Source organism: Merops nubicus, unplaced genomic scaffold, assembly GCF_000691845.1.
Source record: "Merops nubicus isolate BGI_N331 unplaced genomic scaffold, ASM69184v1 scaffold10107, whole genome shotgun sequence".
In the NCBI taxonomy this organism is placed as follows: domain Eukaryota; kingdom Metazoa; phylum Chordata; class Aves; order Coraciiformes; family Meropidae; genus Merops; species Merops nubicus.
The window spans coordinates 5,714-22,442 of record NW_008618301.1 but is presented as its reverse complement, the minus strand read 5'-3'; the positions used below and the strand labels follow the sequence as shown (position 1 = coordinate 22,442).

The window sequence follows — 16,729 nt, the reverse complement described above, 5'->3', positions numbered from 1 at the left end:
GGAGTATCAGTCTTTGGATATCAGTATTTTTGAAGCTGTATGTAAAACTGACCGGCCCATTCATAAAATAGGTTCATCAAACACAAAAGGTAAAGTATGTAAATCTTAATATGTTTTGGATGCCTTAGAATTCAGTTGTCCCTTGCCCAGCAAGTTCTGGCTAGCATCTTCGCAGTTTTTTCAGGTAAGGAAAATGTACGTGTTGGCTTGTCACTAGATAAGAGTGAGAATGAGTTAACATGTGATATTTAAATGTGAGGAAACAGGTGGGATAATTGAATCCTCGGTGCTTTTTGACCAAAATGGAAAGCCAATACTCCCAGGCAGCAGTGGAAATATGGCAAATTCTAAGCTCCAAGATGTTGTTTATATACATTGTTTCTTTTTTTTCCAGCAGTGTTTGCAAAAAATTTTCATGTCAAAGCAGTAATGAAGACTTCTGTTTTGCTGTCCTGGGAAATTCCAGAAAATTACAATTCAGCCTTGCCTTTCAAAGTAAGTTACTTTTCATTTGTACAAGAGAAAATACAGAAACCAGAGGATGTCATTCCCCTGGTTAAGCAGCTTACTGAACATGTCGATTTTTTTTTTTTTTTTTTTTTGCTGTTACTGTATTTGAGAATGCAAACTAATAATCCATATTGAACCAAACTGTTAATTTCAGTCATTTGACAATATGAACTTTCCACTGTTGTAGCAGTATTTCAAGTCAGGCTCATACTGGTTATTGTATGTGGTATGAAGTCGTTGCTGATTTTTAGTTCCTTGCTACTACGTTTTAGAAAAAAAAAAAAAAACAGTGAAAGAAAAGAATACTTTTCTTTTTATTTGTCATTTCTGTAGTGACTGTAACTGAGCACCATTTTGGTTTTTGTCTCCTCACATTTACCTCTCCACATTTTTGCATTAGAACTTGTTTACTCCACTAACTGTAACATTCGCCAGCTAAAAGACTCAGTGTGACCTGCAGGCTGGCTGGTATTTTTTCTGCATTATTCTCCATCACTTGGGTCATCTCAGGTAGTGGGAAGTGAGGAGCAGTATTTTATGAACTAAATGTTGCAAACATCTTTCTGAATAAGGAGTGTGAATGAAAATGTAAATGTACCTTTAACAACAAGTGTGCCTTGATAGAAATGCAGGGTTCAAGCAAAGCTACTGAATTTGAATATGTGAAGTTGTATTTTGGGATTGCTTACACTGCTTTAAATTAATGTCGTTCTCTTTTTCCTCTTTAATAGCAGTAGTGAATTCAGTACTATCATCCAGCCTAAAATGCCCACTAACTTTCATTTTAAATTTATGGCTAGGTTCAGTCCTGAATTCACTGTGACCGTATCAGTTGCCTTCTTTTAGTAATGGAAACCACCTTCAATTTATATATTAACTTAGATCCTCTATGATGATGGCAAAATGGTGGTAGAGGTTGATGGACGTGCTACCCAAAAGCTGATCACTAACTTGAAGCCCGAGACATCGTATTCATTTGTGCTGACGAATAGAGGGAATAGCGCTGGAGGTCTTCAGCACAGAGTGACAGCAAAGACTGCACCAGACGTGCTTCGCACCAAGCCAGTCTTCATTGGAAAGACCAACTTAGACGGCATGATAACTGTGGAACTTCCAGAAGTACCTTCAAATGAGAATATAAAGTGAGTGAATTACATACTGTTGGTTTTATCTCCAGAAAGACAATTATTTTTACTATTAATAAAATTTAGAGTTCCAGTGGTGGACCAGGGCTTTATTCTTCATAATAGTACAGAGAGTACAGCACTCTGCATTAGCACTGGGAGGTGCTGTTGACTCTCTTGAGGAACAAGAGGCCTTGCAGAGGGATCTGGATAGAATGGAGCATTGGACAGTCATCAATGGCATGAAATTTAACAAGAACAAATTCCAGATTCAGTTGTTAATGTCCCAGAATGTGTCCAGTGGAGGGCAACAAAGCTGGTGATAGGACTGGAATGCATGTCCTGTGAACAACAGCTAGGACTTTGGGATTGCCTAGTTTAGAGAAAACGAGGCTAAGGGGCAACCTCATTGTTCTCTACAGCTTCCTGAGGAGGAGTGGAGAGGGAAGTGCTGATCTTGCTGTTTTTCAGTGATAGGACATGTGGAAATGGTTCAAAGTTCCACCAAGGGAGGTTCAGATTTGACATTAGGAAACATGTCTTCGTTGAAAAGATGATCAAACCCTGTAGCAGGCTTCCTAGAGAGGTGATCAATGCCCCAAGCCTGTAAATGTTGAAGAGGCATTTGGACAATGCCCTTAATAATTTGCTTTAACTTTTGGTTAGCCCTGAAGTGGTCAAACAGTTGGACTAGACAATCATTGGAGGTCTCTTCCAACTGGAACTAAGTATATATGTCTGAGTAAAATCTAGGTGGAAATATATGGAGAAGAATTATGTGTTCCATCACTGATTTCAAATATCAAAGAGAGATTGAGGAAACCAGTTACCAGTTGTGGACTGAACAAGCCAAGTCCTGCACTTAGACCACAGCAACCCCCTTCAAAACTATAGACTTGGGGAAGAGGGGCTGGTAAGCTGCTCAGCATATAAAGGGCCAGAGTGGTGTTGATTGACAGCCAGCTGAACATGACCCAGCAATGTTCCCAGGTGGCCAAAAAGGCCAATGGCATCGTGGCTTGTATCAGGACTAGTGCCGTCAGTAGAAGTAGAGAAGTGATCATCCCACTGTACTCAGTGCTGGTGAGGTCGCATCTTGAGCACTGTGTCCAGTTTGGGACACCCACAGTACAAGAGGGAAACTGAGATTCTGAAGAGGGTCCAGAGAAGGGCAACAAAGCTGGTGAAGGGTCTTGAGGATAAGCCTTATGAAGAGTGGCTGAGGGAACTGGGGTTCTTCAGCCTGAAGAAGAGGAGGCTGAGGGGAGACCTTATTGCTCTCTACAGCTACCTGAAAGGAGGTTGTAGGTAGGCCAGTGTTGGCCTTTTCTTACATGCCACAGCTGACATGAAAAGAGGCAATGGTATTAAGTTACACCAGGGGAGATTTAGGTTAGACAATTGGAACAAAAGAGTGATCAAGCACTGGAAAAGGCTTCTCAGGAAAGTGGTTGAATCCCCATCCCTGGATGCATTTAAAAGCCATCTAGATCAGGTGCTTCAGGGGTATGGTGTAGAAGTGGCCTGGTAGAGTTAGATAATGGTTGGACTTGATGATCTTGAAGGTCCTTTCTAACCGTAGTGATTCTGTGATTCTGTGTGGTTCTGTGATTCTCTCCCTTCCCAAAGAGGAAGAAAAAGGAAATAAGGCAGAAAGACTTAAGGTTTGGAAAAGAAAACTAAAATTGATGAAAATAGTAATAAAGTGAAATGTATGCATATATACACAAACCAATACTGAACCGAGCCCTCCTGCTGATGGCAATTACATCACTGTCACCACTGATGCTGTATATAGACAGTGGGGAAATCACAGACTGGACTGAGCAGCAGATGGGAACCGGATTGAGGATGGGAACTGGACTGAGGAGCTGGATTCTGGACCTGGATTCAGGAACACATGGATCAAGATCAAAGGCAGAACAGACAGAGTCCTCCTCAGATGCCAGCCGTTGAAGAAAAGAGCTTGACCCTCTTGATCCCTCAGCTTTATAGTGAATACGATAGAGATAGGATGGAATGCCTCACTGGTCAGTTTAAGGTCACCTGTCCTGTCTGATCTTCCCATCAGGTGCAGCCTTTTACTTTCTAGACCCTGAAAGTGCTACACAAGATTTAGCAGCGGCCTTGGTCTGCACAGGGGCAAGTATAAGAAAGACCCATTCTGCACATCAATCTGTGTTATAAGCATTATCATGACCAGAAGCAGACACTGTGTGCAAAAATCTGCTGTTACCTTCAGAAAGTGCAGTTGCTTTGAAGAGACTTAGCTGAAAAGTAAAATCACTGAAGAGAATTTGTTCTGTTCTAACTCAAATCAGGAGACAAAAATAGGACTACAGAGCTGACAGCACACAGTCAGCAGGGATTAGAAAGGTTAGAAAATAAAGATTTGCCAAAAAAACCCCATGAAGTGTGGTGCAATCAATAAGTGTTATTGCTCTGCTTATAGTGATTCTTGTTGGTCTGTAAGGTTTCCATGTGTAACGTAAAGGAAATGGGGAGGAAAATGAGCAAGTCTTTAAATATTGTTGGGGATTCAACTTGTCCTCTCCCTGGTGGATTTTTACTGACAGCTTTGTAGAAAGCTACTCCCCATTTTCAGTACTGACTGAGGATTTTGAGGTAGATGAGGTCAAAAAAGAAATGACTTTGAGACATTAAAGGGGTGAAAAACTGAAAAATGTACCCATTATCATTAGATTGAATAAGATGCGGTCAGTAACAAATGCAGCTAAGGAAGACTGAAGATGGAATGAGTCAAAAAAGATTTATGAGGCAGAGCATTCACTGAGAGAAGAAAGTTCAGGGTAGCTGGTCAAACAGTAGCAGAAGGTAACAGTGGGAAAAGAGCTAAGAGGCTGAGTGACATAAGGAAAGGTATATTACACCTATGGGGTCCAACTGCCAATTTTGCACATAATGTATCTCCTTCCTTCTGTATCTGTCACTTAAGAAGATGTGATCAGGCTTGAGACAGAAAAACAAAATAACCTGATTCTTTCTAGAGTCAGTAAGATTGTTGCAGCTGTAGTCTTTGTATGAAAAGAACAATTCTATATATAGCAATATTGACATTTTTACAGTTGCAGTTCCTCTGTGGGTACATTATACGCTCATGATTGTCTCTATCTCACTATGAAGTACTATGCACAGAGAATCTTCCAATAACACTAATTACACAGAAGGTGAAACAGTTAATGGTTTGCTCAAACAAATTATAAGAAAATACTAATGGGGTTGAGGGTAATGATATAGAAGCCTTTGTAATTTATTCAAGATGGTAGAAGTAACTTCCATTATTTCAATATTTGATGGTGATACAGCATAGAAATTGGAGCATAGCTCACCTTATGCTAGGTAAAATGGATCTCTTTTGCTGGTATCATCTCAAGTGAGCAGTGTCTTCATCTTCCGGTATCATTTTGGGCTAATTCAAAGCAATTTTTATTTGTAAAGGAAAATTCATGTTTCTCCAAATCTCTTCCATCTTTACAAACTCTTAGGTAAAACCAGAGTTTTGTGGAAGAGTTTCTCTTTTATAATACTCAGTAGTTCAAACAATAGCTGAACAAATCCTCTGTCTCTCCCCCCCCCAAAAAAAAAAAAAACTCCAAACAAACAAATAATAAAACATGTTTTTCAGGAGATGATGAATTTTCTGGAGCTAGCTAGAAATAACAGAATTTTGTTATCCTTTACAGTTTGCAGCACTGTATATTTATGTGAACAATTTCATTTTTTCTGCTTGTTGTTGATGTACTTCCAGTTTTAAAATACTCTGGTTTTGCTGAAAATCATAGCATATGATCAAACTTATGAGTAGGAGGCATGCATGAAGAAAGTGTGAAGGAGTGTGAAAGTAACATTTACATGCTAGATGTTCCTTGATTGAAAAAAACGTAAGACACTGATAGCTTAAAAAAAAAAAAAAAGAAAAAAGGAGACTGCTGTGCAGTTCACCCAGCAGATATGTCTTTAATGTCTGAAAGACATATAGGGGTCAGTTCTCAGTTGCTTTTTGTCTTGATTCTTAGGCATCTGTTAAAGAAAAGGTATGTAGTTTGTAGTTACTGTATGCATATATGTAGTTATTGAATGCTGATACATCAGCATTCACTAGGATTTGTTATTCATGTAACCAAAAAATTTTTAAAATACATACTCAAGTTTAAAATCTAGGTTCAACCAGCCTTACTACTTTTGAGTTAGAGCATCAGTGTACAAGGTGATCTATCATATTGTTTCTATAAGAATATATGCTGTAGACTTTATTTCAATACTGAATACATTAAGTGAGCAGAATTAAAAAATCTGTGGCCAGCACTTCTTGTTTCCAGAACCTCCTGTTGGTGCTCAACATTTTTTTCAAATTTCTTTACACAAGAATTAATAGATATGTGCATTTAGTACAGTGGTTAAATATCCAAAGGTTTGTTACATTTCTTTTATATGAAGCTTTAATTAAGAAGAGACCATTAAAATGGACCAATGGTGTGCACTGGTATGGAAGAAAGATAATTTATAGAGGTGGTTTAGGCTGAGATAGTTTTTAATCAATTGTAAGGCAAGTCCTTTTCTGTAGACTCTCATTAATTACTTTAGGGTTTTCAACTGCATTGCATGAGTAAAATGAATAGGCAGTGCTGCTGAAGGTTGAATAGACTGTAAAACATGACAGACTGGAAGAGAAGAAGATGGTCTATGAACCACTGAAATTATCTTCCATAATGGAGAGCAAGAGACACCGTCTTAATAAGCTCTGTTGTTACTAGAAACAAAGATTAGCAGCTTCTTTCCTTCTCTGCTGAGGTGGAGACTGATTGACTTTTTGACAAGTGTGTTTAGCAAGAAAATGTATATTACACTACCCTAGATGTCCTGCAGTTGTGATTCTACCACCTTTTTCCTCACACTAATGTGAAATTATGGATCTACCTGACATGTATCCAGGCTTTGTGAAGGAAACAAGGAAAGCCCCTTATCTCTAATATACTAGAAAGTATAATCTACTAGCCTCCATTGAGGGGAGAAGGAAGATATATTCAGGTAAATGTTTCAGAGGAAAACTCATATATGTCATTTTCAAACCCTAGCTATAAAGAGAGCATACTTCAAGGTCTCTTACCTGTGAACAGAATACTTCAGCAGATAAAGCTAAGGGTGGTTGAAACTCAAAAATAAAGAATGGGTAGGTGGAGTATATGGTATGTCTTCTTTGGTTTCTGTTTATAATAATATTGACATCAAAAAACACGTTATGTTAACTTACTATTCTGATTATATATGAAATTGGGGGAAGATGGGGTGATAATTAGTATTTAAATATATGGTAATATGTTTCAGTTTATGAGTTTGGGCTTTTTTTTCCCAGTGTGATGGTGGCAGGGCACAGATATCCTGTAGCTCTTGTATTTCAGATGAAAGAATAAACTGCAGTCAAATGTAGGCATTTGAGAACATTGTAATTAAAATTTCTTATGCATATTTATGTTTACATGAAAAGGCAGGTAATTAGTGCCATTTGTTTGTCAGATGTTTTACATGGGATCTGATTTCAGGAGTATGAATCTTTACAACTATGTCTTCAAGGCTGCAGTGTAGTAACAGTGTGCAAAAGTTTGCTCTCAGCATACTGGTATTCACTTAAATTCCTCTGGACAGACACCCACACCAACAATTTATCTACTCCTCCTTCAACTTCACTTTTATCCAACTGTTTCCTTTACAGAGGTTATTACATAGTTATTGTGCCTTTGAAGAGGTCTCGTGGAAAGTTTATTAAACCATGGGAGAGTCCAGATGAAATGGAGCTAGATGAGGTACTGTATGTTTTTGTTGTTGTCTTCTCTTTTATTAAAGATGCAGTCTTATTAGTGGTATGTGATTAACTGACGAGATTTAGAAGTTTTGGTTGTCAGGATATTTTATATTTATATTTGAAGTACCCTGTGGGGACTAAAACAAAAGTTTGAATTACTTAAATTAGAAGACATTAAAGATATTATGTTGCAATAAAGCAGACAAAGTGCCTGATCTTTGTTGGCATTAATATTTTATTCTTTTCCTATTGTAAAGCATAACGCAGAAGTCCAGGAGGTGAAGTGAGTTGCCGGCAAAAGCTTAATCACCAATGATAGGAACACTAATAAAGGTCTGGTTCATTAGTGGGGTGTTTACTAAGCCTGTAACCAAAACTAATTTGCAATTTGCACTGCAGTTTAACATTTGACCTTCTTGTGGTGTTTTCACTTGATTCTCACATACTGTAGTGCTTCTGGTCAGAAAGCTTTTACAATACTCTCCATTCTACTGACAGTTTTTGCTCATGGATAAATGAATGAAGTAGTAGACAGCAACGTATTATGTGACACTATAAATGACATTAACCCAAAGGATAGAAGTACTTTATTTTAGGAATAAGCCCAGTAATACCAGAAATCAATTCATTATTATATTTATATAGTAATAATTCCAGAAAGTATAGTGTCACCATTCAGTCCTGTCTTCTGTGTTATGGAAGGACAATATAGCTCATACAAACTTCTCTTTCTTCATTCAGTCTGTAAATTTGAGGTATTACTAATATTTATCATTGTAAAGCTCTTTCGAGAGCCCCATCTGAAAGCCCTGTACAGAAGACAAGTGGTGGTGGTGGTGTTATTGTTGTATCTGGCTAGGATTTTAAATCTCATTCAAATGCTATGGTAATTTGTGCATGTAATATCTCTGCAATTCAAAGACCAGAGATCAAAGTAAATTTCTTTACTTCTGATTTAGTGATCTTTTGACTGAATTCTGTTTATTTTTCCATTTTCTTTTGATGGATTCAGGAGTTTTATGTTACAGAGATGTTTCACCACATGCTTCACTATAATACAATCAGTACAGTTTTTGTAACTGCTGCTGATTGATTGAAGTCTGTGTTTGCTCTTCTCGTTTCTTTTTCTTTACTGTAAGGGTTCCAGAGCACTGGAACAGGCTCCCCAGGGAGGTTGTAGAGTCTCTTTCCTTGGAGACTTTTAAGACCCGTCTGGATGCGTTCCTGTGTGACCTGCCCTAGACTAGATGGTCCTACTCTGTCAGGGGGGTTGGACTTGAGGATCTCTGGAGGTCCCTTCCAACCCCTAACATTCTGTGATTCTGTGATACTGTGATATCATTTGATTCTTTTGCAGTGGTATCTTGCTTTGATCTATTAGCTTCTTCGCTGTAAAAGAACTTTGACTGTAAATGCCATCTCCTCATGATCATAGTCCTAGGTGACATCAAATATGGTTAAACAGTAGAAGTCTTGACAGAAAGATCCATACAGTAATATAAAACTGATTTAATACTACTACCCATTTTCAACATCCAAAGACTGTAGTCACATTCAGCAGCATTCATAGATTAAATGGTAGGTGCCAGATGACATTGGACTTTTTGGCAGTTATATTCTGCAGGTCCTGCTGATACCCATAACAAAGGGTCATTTTAATCATCCTGCAAGTTGCAGTGCATTAATCTGTATAACAGATTGATAAAAAGCATTTATTAATTCAGAAATATTTGGGTCAGGATGGGTTGTTTCCCACTTCTACTGATATAATTGAGACCACATTGTAGAATTAATGGTGGAAGAAATAAGATATGCATTGACTGGAAAATGAAAATTATTTCTGGTAAAGAGCTAAAACCTTTGATATATATTTTACAATTGCCACTAATACATATAGTAAGTACTGAGTAGGAAAAAAAATTGAAAGCAGGCAGTGACTGTGTTTCATGCTAACTCACCCTATTTCTATTATTTAATAGTCTGTTTTATTTCCAGCTTTAGAAAATACATGTATATTGTTCTTAGATGTACTATTCCTGACAAACATGGGAAAACAGTGGCACAATAAATAAATTAGATTAAAAACCCACAAACACTAACCACACTACTCTTTGAGCAAATAGTTCCTGATGGTCAAGTGATGATACTTATGCATACCTTTTTACAATCTCAGATATCTGGCTAGTATCAGAAAGGGCTGGGCAATAACTTTTCCAAAGTATATATTCCAAATACTTTGCTTAGATTGTGTGAAGAAAAGTATTTACTGAAAACACCACTATGGAGTGTTAATGCCAGTACATAATGGATCAGTCTGAAAGACTCTCAAGCCTTATTGTAGCTATGAAATCTTCCTAATTCCTTGAATCTCAGTTCTGAAAGAAACAGATGAAGAAATTTTAAAAAGCAGACAATGGACTAGATATTGTGTATCTGAAAATAATATTTATTAGATATATAGCCCTTTTTTCTGAACGAAAAATTTCTTTTTATTTTGAATATCAGGAGATCTAGTGACTTTAAATAGATATGTCACACAAATAAATGAAATATAAACAAAATGCTATGATATGCACTAAGTATTACCTCACAGGATTGCTTTAGATTTGTAAGCAATAAAATATAAATAAAAGCCTGCATGGTAAGTCTTCAATCAATTCAGTAATTTTATTGAAATCCTGGTATAAAGTACAAGAGGAGACCTATGTCCAAGTAATGACATTTGGCAACAACTCCATCTGAAACGTGAGTGAAGCCAGAGGTTCACCTTAGATTTATTCCGTCATGTGTAATCACTGTCACAGACAAAATTTATATCTACACATAAACACACCTAAGTTTATCCCTAACACTGAAGAAGAGCCTGAACCAAGAGAGAGCTTCTCTAACTAAACATGTTATTTAAAATGAATATATATAGTGAAGATTAGATTTATATCTCTTTTTTTTATTGATTTCTGTCTATCTCTGAAGATTTATCTCCACTTAAAGAAGTTTATGCTAATCTCTTGTATTAGCACTGTTTGTGTGCTGAAAAGCCTAAAATGACTGTGTGACCCTAGAAAAAAATATGATTTCAGTCTGAGACTACAGGATATTGGAATAGTTTTCCTAAGTGAAAAATTAAGGGATCCGTGTAGAGGCCATAGAAGTCAGCGCTCACCACCCAGGAAAAGTTCAGTAATCAAATCAGACTAATTGTTGAATGCCATTATATCTAAAGTGATAAAAGATATTGAATAAGCATTTCACTGATATAATAAATAATTAATCTGTGAGGTTGGCAAATGTGACACCCATCTACAGGAGGGACTGAAAGGACAATCCAGGAAACCGCAGTCCTGTCAGTCTGACCTCAGTGCCATGGAGGGTTATGGAGCAGGTCATCTTGAGTGGCATCACATGGCACATACAGGACAACCAGGTGATCAGGGCCAGCCAGCATGTGTTCATGAAACACAGGTTCTGCTTGACTAACCTGATCTCCTTCTATGACCAGGTGAGCCACTTAGTGGATGAAGAAAAGACTGTTGTTTATCTGGACTTCTGTAAAGCTTTTGACACCATTTCCCACAGCATTCTCTTGGAGAAACTGGCTGCTCAGGGCTTGGATGGGCACACATTTCACTGGATAAAAAATTAGATGGATGGCTGGGCCAGAGACTGGTGATGAATGGATTTAACTCCAGTTTATGGCCAGCTGCAAATGGTGTTCTCTGGGACTAAGTACTGGGGCCAGTTCTGTTTAATATTTTTATCAGTGTTCTGTATGAGGGAACTGAGAGCACCTTCAGTAAGTCTGAAGTGTCTGGTGTCTAACTTGACACCAAGTTAGGTGGGTGTTTTGCTCTGCTTGAGGTTAGGGAGGCTCTACAGAGGAATCTGGACAGGCTGGGTTGAAGGCCTGTAATATGAGGTTCAACAAGGCCATGTGACAGGTCCTGCACTTGGGTCTTATGAAACACTACAGGCTTGGGGAAGAGTGTATGGAAAGTAGCTCAGCAGAAAAGGACCTGGGATGCTGTTCAACAGCTGGCTGAACATGAGCCAGCAGTGTGCCCAGGTGGCCAAGGCGACCAAACAGCATCCTGTTTTTTATAAGAAATGGTATGGCCAGCAGGACTAGGGAAAGGATTGTCCCCTTGTACTCTGCAGTGGTAAGACTGTATGTGGAGTACTTTGTTCAGTTTGTGGCCCCTTACTCCAAGAAGGACATTGAGGAAATGGAGCATGTCTAAAGAAGGACAACAAAGCTGCTGAAAGGTCCGTGGCATAAGTTTTACAAGAAGCAGCTGAAGGAACTGGGGTTGTTTAGCCTAGAGAAAAGGAAGCTGAGGGGAGACCATATCACTCTCTACAACTACCCAGAAGGAGGTTGTAATGAGGGGAGGGTTAGTCTGTTCTCCCATGTAGGAACTGATAGAAAAAGACAAAACAGCCTCAGTTTGGACCAGGAGAGGTTTTGATTGGATGTTAGGAGAACTTCTTCACCAAAAGGGTTCTCAAGCATTGGAACAGCCTGCCTATGGAAGTGGTGGCATCACCATCCCTGGAGGTATTTAAAAGATTGGTAATGTGGTACTTAGGGACATGGTTTAGTGGTAGACTTGGCAGTGTTGGTTTTATGGTTGGACTTGATGATCTTAAGGGTCCTTTCCAACATAAATGATTCTATGATTCCACTCTGTGTCTGATTTCATATGTTATATACATACACATATATAGAATGTGCAATATGGTGTGTGTGTGTGTGTGTGTATATGTATCCTCAGAGAAGATGCACTGCTTCATTAGCTGTTTTTTCCCCCCAAAGACAATATCAGATGCTGAAAACTGATCTAATTGTTCTATGTTTGTAGACTAGGCAGTCCAATTACTACATAGTACCTTATCTAAAAAAGGATGACAAGAACTTGGAAGATTTTGCAAGAGCTGATTTACTAATACTGATATGTCTCATGAAATGTGGATAAACTGTTTTCGTAGTGCCTGGCCATACATTAAATTTTCTCATTACATTGTCAATAAGTTACATTACAATTGTTTACATTATCTCTCTGTTCTCTCTCCCTCCTTCTCTCTTCCCATCCTTCTTCCTCCCTTCCTCTTCCTTTCCCCTGTCCTCTCCCTCTACCTCACCTCTCTCTTTGCCACCCCCTCTTCTTTCCCTCCTCCCTGCATCTGCTCCTCCTTCTCCCTCCTTCATTCTATAGCTGCTTAAGGAAATAGCTAGGAAACGCAGAAGCATTCGTCTTAGGAGGGAAGTTGAATTAAAGCCATATATTGCAGCTCACTTTGAAGTTCTTCCTACTGAGTTCACACTGGGGGATAAGAAGCATTATGGTGGCTTTGAGAATAAGCAACTGCAGAGTGGTCAAGAGTATGTCTTCTTTGTGCTGGCTGTAATGGAGCACTCAGAATCTGTAAGTTAGTTAACATTTTTCAATCCCCAAATTAACTTTCCATATTTTTTCAATGCTAATTCCACCTCCCAAAAGCTGGGGGGGTTTGCAATATATATCAGAGTATCTCCAAAGTGAGTGTTTCCTTGCTTAGTTCCAATTAGTTCCTTGATCTGTGCAATTTTGCTTGTATTTTTATGTGTTACTTCTGTGTATAACTGAAACCTGATGAACACATTTTTCATTAGCTGTGTTGTGATCCTTCACAAATTACATGCTCTGGTCTTTGAGATCATTGGCAGAGGTTCTGAGGCATGAACTTTACAGGAGCATCTTTCTCAATGTATTTAAAAAAGAGTTCCTCTCACCTTGGAAAGATCCATTGAATCAGAGACATGCAGAGCTAGCTTCTTTAGTTGAACTCATTTCTTAACTATTCTATCACAACATTGTTGGAAAGTTAGAAAAAAAATTCATTAATAAAGAAGATTCCTGAGGTAAGCTAAATAATGATCTGTCGTTTCTCTTTATGTAATTAATCTTGTAGTTGTGTCCCTTTATGCTTGAGTTAATCTAGTGCATGTGACATAGGAAAAGGAAAAAAAAAAAAGTATAGGACTCTTGAAACAAGATGCAGTACACATTAACATTGTATCATACAGTATTAAGTTGTCTTTCTAATTGGTACCTAAACCTGAAAGGAACATTTGCTGTTTGAACCACTTGAAACCACTACACCAGTAATCCAAATTCTAGTCAAATGCTTCCAGTCTGTAACCTTACAATTGTATTCTTGATGGCAATAAAATTTGCCTACCTATACACACTGAGTAGTATAAATCTGAATACTTTTAGGTAAATAGCTTCTTTTGAAAATAAAACAAGTGCGCCTCCCAGAAGCTCTAAGATAAATGAGAAGTTCCCCTTTCACTTTTTGAGAATCACTGCATAGACAGAGAATTCTGACAGCACTGCACCAGAAAGGTTCCAACTGGACAAAATAGGCAGCCGTTGGCTACAAAGTTACATGGTCAAAATTCTGTGTCAGAAGCTAACTGTACTAAAATTGGTCTTTTCAATAAAATGTACTTTTTCTTATTTATTTTTCTATATTAATTAAAGCATTGGTAATTTCCCATAATTCTAAGGTCATAACTTTGTAGAGAAAAAGCAGGATGGAAAAGCAGGAATAAATATAGGTGTAAATATATAGCTGAAAAGGCTGCTATGGCATAATATATCCAGGGTCCTACTGCTGAAGATTTCCAAAAACATTACTAAACTTAAAATATGGACAATATCTCATTTCATGCCATCTGAAACATATATGGAATGAAGTAGCATGAGGTAGTCACAGACAGTGAAGAGTTTGTAAAGGTGAGTGAGCTTTAATTCCCAATGCTCAAGTGTATCTGTTTTCAATACATCTGATTTTCTTTCTTTTTTTTCTGGGACTAAATCCTGCTGGTGTATGAGCTGTAACTTATGAGAGATGTTTTTCCAGATATTCAAAATACTTTTTACATAAGGTTTCTTCTTCAGAGAACACAAAATCTCTCTGTTGATTGGGAAAATTGAGATCTTGCTTTACATGATGACATGAGAAAGTCTGAATTTGTTTAACTTAGTAAAATGGAAGCTGAGAGAGTTTATGATTGCAGTCTATAAATATGTTAAGCATGTTATCAAGAGGAAGGAAAAAAAGAGTGCATAAATTTTGCAAAATATTAAGTTTAAATTAGTCATTGATACAGGAAGGCTGAAAATTAAAAGCAAAGTCCTATATAATAGAGAACAGGTAATAAGAGTTTGTACTGTTAGTCTTCAGTATTCCTCTGTATCCCTTTCCAGGCACTTTTTTTCTGCCTGCTTTGAAGGAAGAGTCTAAATACGAAGACTTTCTTTAGCAGTAGGCTTTTTTCTATCTTTTGAGAATACTGAAGCTGGGAAAAAAAGTCAGCTCAGGTGTTTCAGGAGTGGAACACAGAGACTCTCCCAAACAGCAATCACAGACTCTTAAAACAATTGGTTCCAGGTTTAGTAAAAGAGCATAACATAACTGGACACGGTTGGCGTAGCTGCTAGCTCAGGACTAGCTTACGTAAATGCCTCAATTTTGCTAATCCTAATCCTATCTCTAGCTTTAAACCCAGACACTGTTGTAGCCCAGAGCCCAAAAGAAGGCCAAATGAAGTGTAAAAAACCATGTCTCCTTTGATAACACTTGTCCCGGCTTAGGGCATCTCTCAGAATACGGTGCAACCATGGTAAATGAAAATTTAATCTCTCCTCGTGGTTATCTTATTCTATTTTAGCTACCATTCCTGATCTACTGCTGAATCAAATTGTTAAATCCTTTGCAAGAACTGTAGTTCACGTCCTGGTTTAGTGTTGGTGAGGACATTCCAGCAACGACAAGAAATAAGTACAAACCGTTCTCCACTTCTGACTTTACTGTAGCTCAGAGTTCTTTATATGGTCCAGTTTTAGCAGGTTGGCTTTGCAACCTCACCTGTCTGTAGTTTTAACTCTACACTCAGCCATAGATGAGACATCTCAGGTCAGACCAGAATGAAAAAGGGTGTTATTTTCTTTTCACAGGTTTTACCCTAACACAGCTGGCTTTAAACCATTCAGTTTAGGCAAGGATTTTGAACAGCCTCTGTTGGCTCATAGTTCTATTTCCATTCTTAAGAAAGACTTTGAATGTTTAGTTTCCCTTCACATCCTGCAGTGGCCTCCCCATTTTTTCATCTTAAATTCAGGTTGTCTTCATCTTCTGTAAGAATATTATTTGTCAGACAGGTTTTGACTGATCAAATTGTACCCTACTATTGCCATAGAACCTTATTCTGGGAACCTCCGACATTCAGTACCTTTTGTTTTTACCTATAGTAGTCTCATTCTTTCAGAAGTATCTTTTCATATCTTGCATGAAGCACTAGCATTAAGTCAGTATGAAACTAAAAATCCAAAATAAGTAACTGATGGGTTATATTCCTCAGTGTCCTACTAGTTCATTTTCTCCTTTTTTGCTTAAGTTGAAGTTTTCTGTGAAAGGCTGTGTTACTTTGTTTGTCTGCAGATCACTGCTAACACGTGGACCACAAAATAAAGATAGTAATGACAACACACTGTTTAGTTTGCAAGTTTATATATACTGCCTCATTTGAAGAAAAATAGTGGTTTTGCATGGCTAAGTTCATTGCCTCTTGTAAGATTTATTTCAGATACAGGATAGTTAATATTTTCAGTGCACTCCTTTATCATTAAGTAAGACTTTTTATTATTATTTGTATAGACTATGTATGCAACCAGCCCGTATTCTGATCCTGTTGTGTCAATGGATCTTGATCCGCAACCAATTACAGATGAGGAAGAAGGCTTGATTTGGGTTGTTGGACCAGTTCTTGCAGTGGTGTTTATCATCTGTATTGTCATTGCTATACTTCTTTATAAAAGGTAAGTTTATCTTTTAGTTATACCAGATGCATAACTTTCTCATATTTTGGCCATTTTGTAATACTGTTCCCTTTTTTTTTTTTTTTTTTTTAACTGTACTATACAGTAGTAACTGTAGTTGCTTTAGGAAATTTCTGTATTTGGAATATTTGGGATATTTCCATGTTTAGGAATGGTTTGCAGAACACTGCAGAAATTTTAGTAGATTGACTGAAAGTTTCCAATAATTACAGGAATGTGGGTACATTTTTCTACTGTAAAGAAAATGTGCTTGCATATAAATATGTATGGAACTGGCACATTTGACTTTTTCAAACTTATTTTTTTGATGTGTAATGGTATTACATTAGGGGCTACATTCAGCTCGATGTTAAATGTGATTTTTGTCTCCACTCAAGTAATTTGATTTT

General features: G+C 37.6%; 1 protein-coding gene across 1 annotated transcript in view; it reads left to right on the top strand.

Annotated features, from left to right (window-relative positions):
* LOC103775918 (receptor-type tyrosine-protein phosphatase delta-like) overlaps positions 1–16,323 on the top strand; it is a gene marked incomplete at its 5' end in the record, with an annotated part of 43,188 nt that extends 26,865 nt beyond the window's left edge. The window contains 5 exon segments of the mRNA XM_008943392.1: positions 398–495; positions 1,393–1,652; positions 7,366–7,456; positions 12,669–12,878; positions 16,159–16,323. Of these exon segments, the coding sequence (XP_008941640.1) occupies positions 398–495; positions 1,393–1,652; positions 7,366–7,456; positions 12,669–12,878; positions 16,159–16,323 (824 nt within the window).
* Between the last annotated feature and the right edge of the window lie 406 nt (positions 16,324–16,729).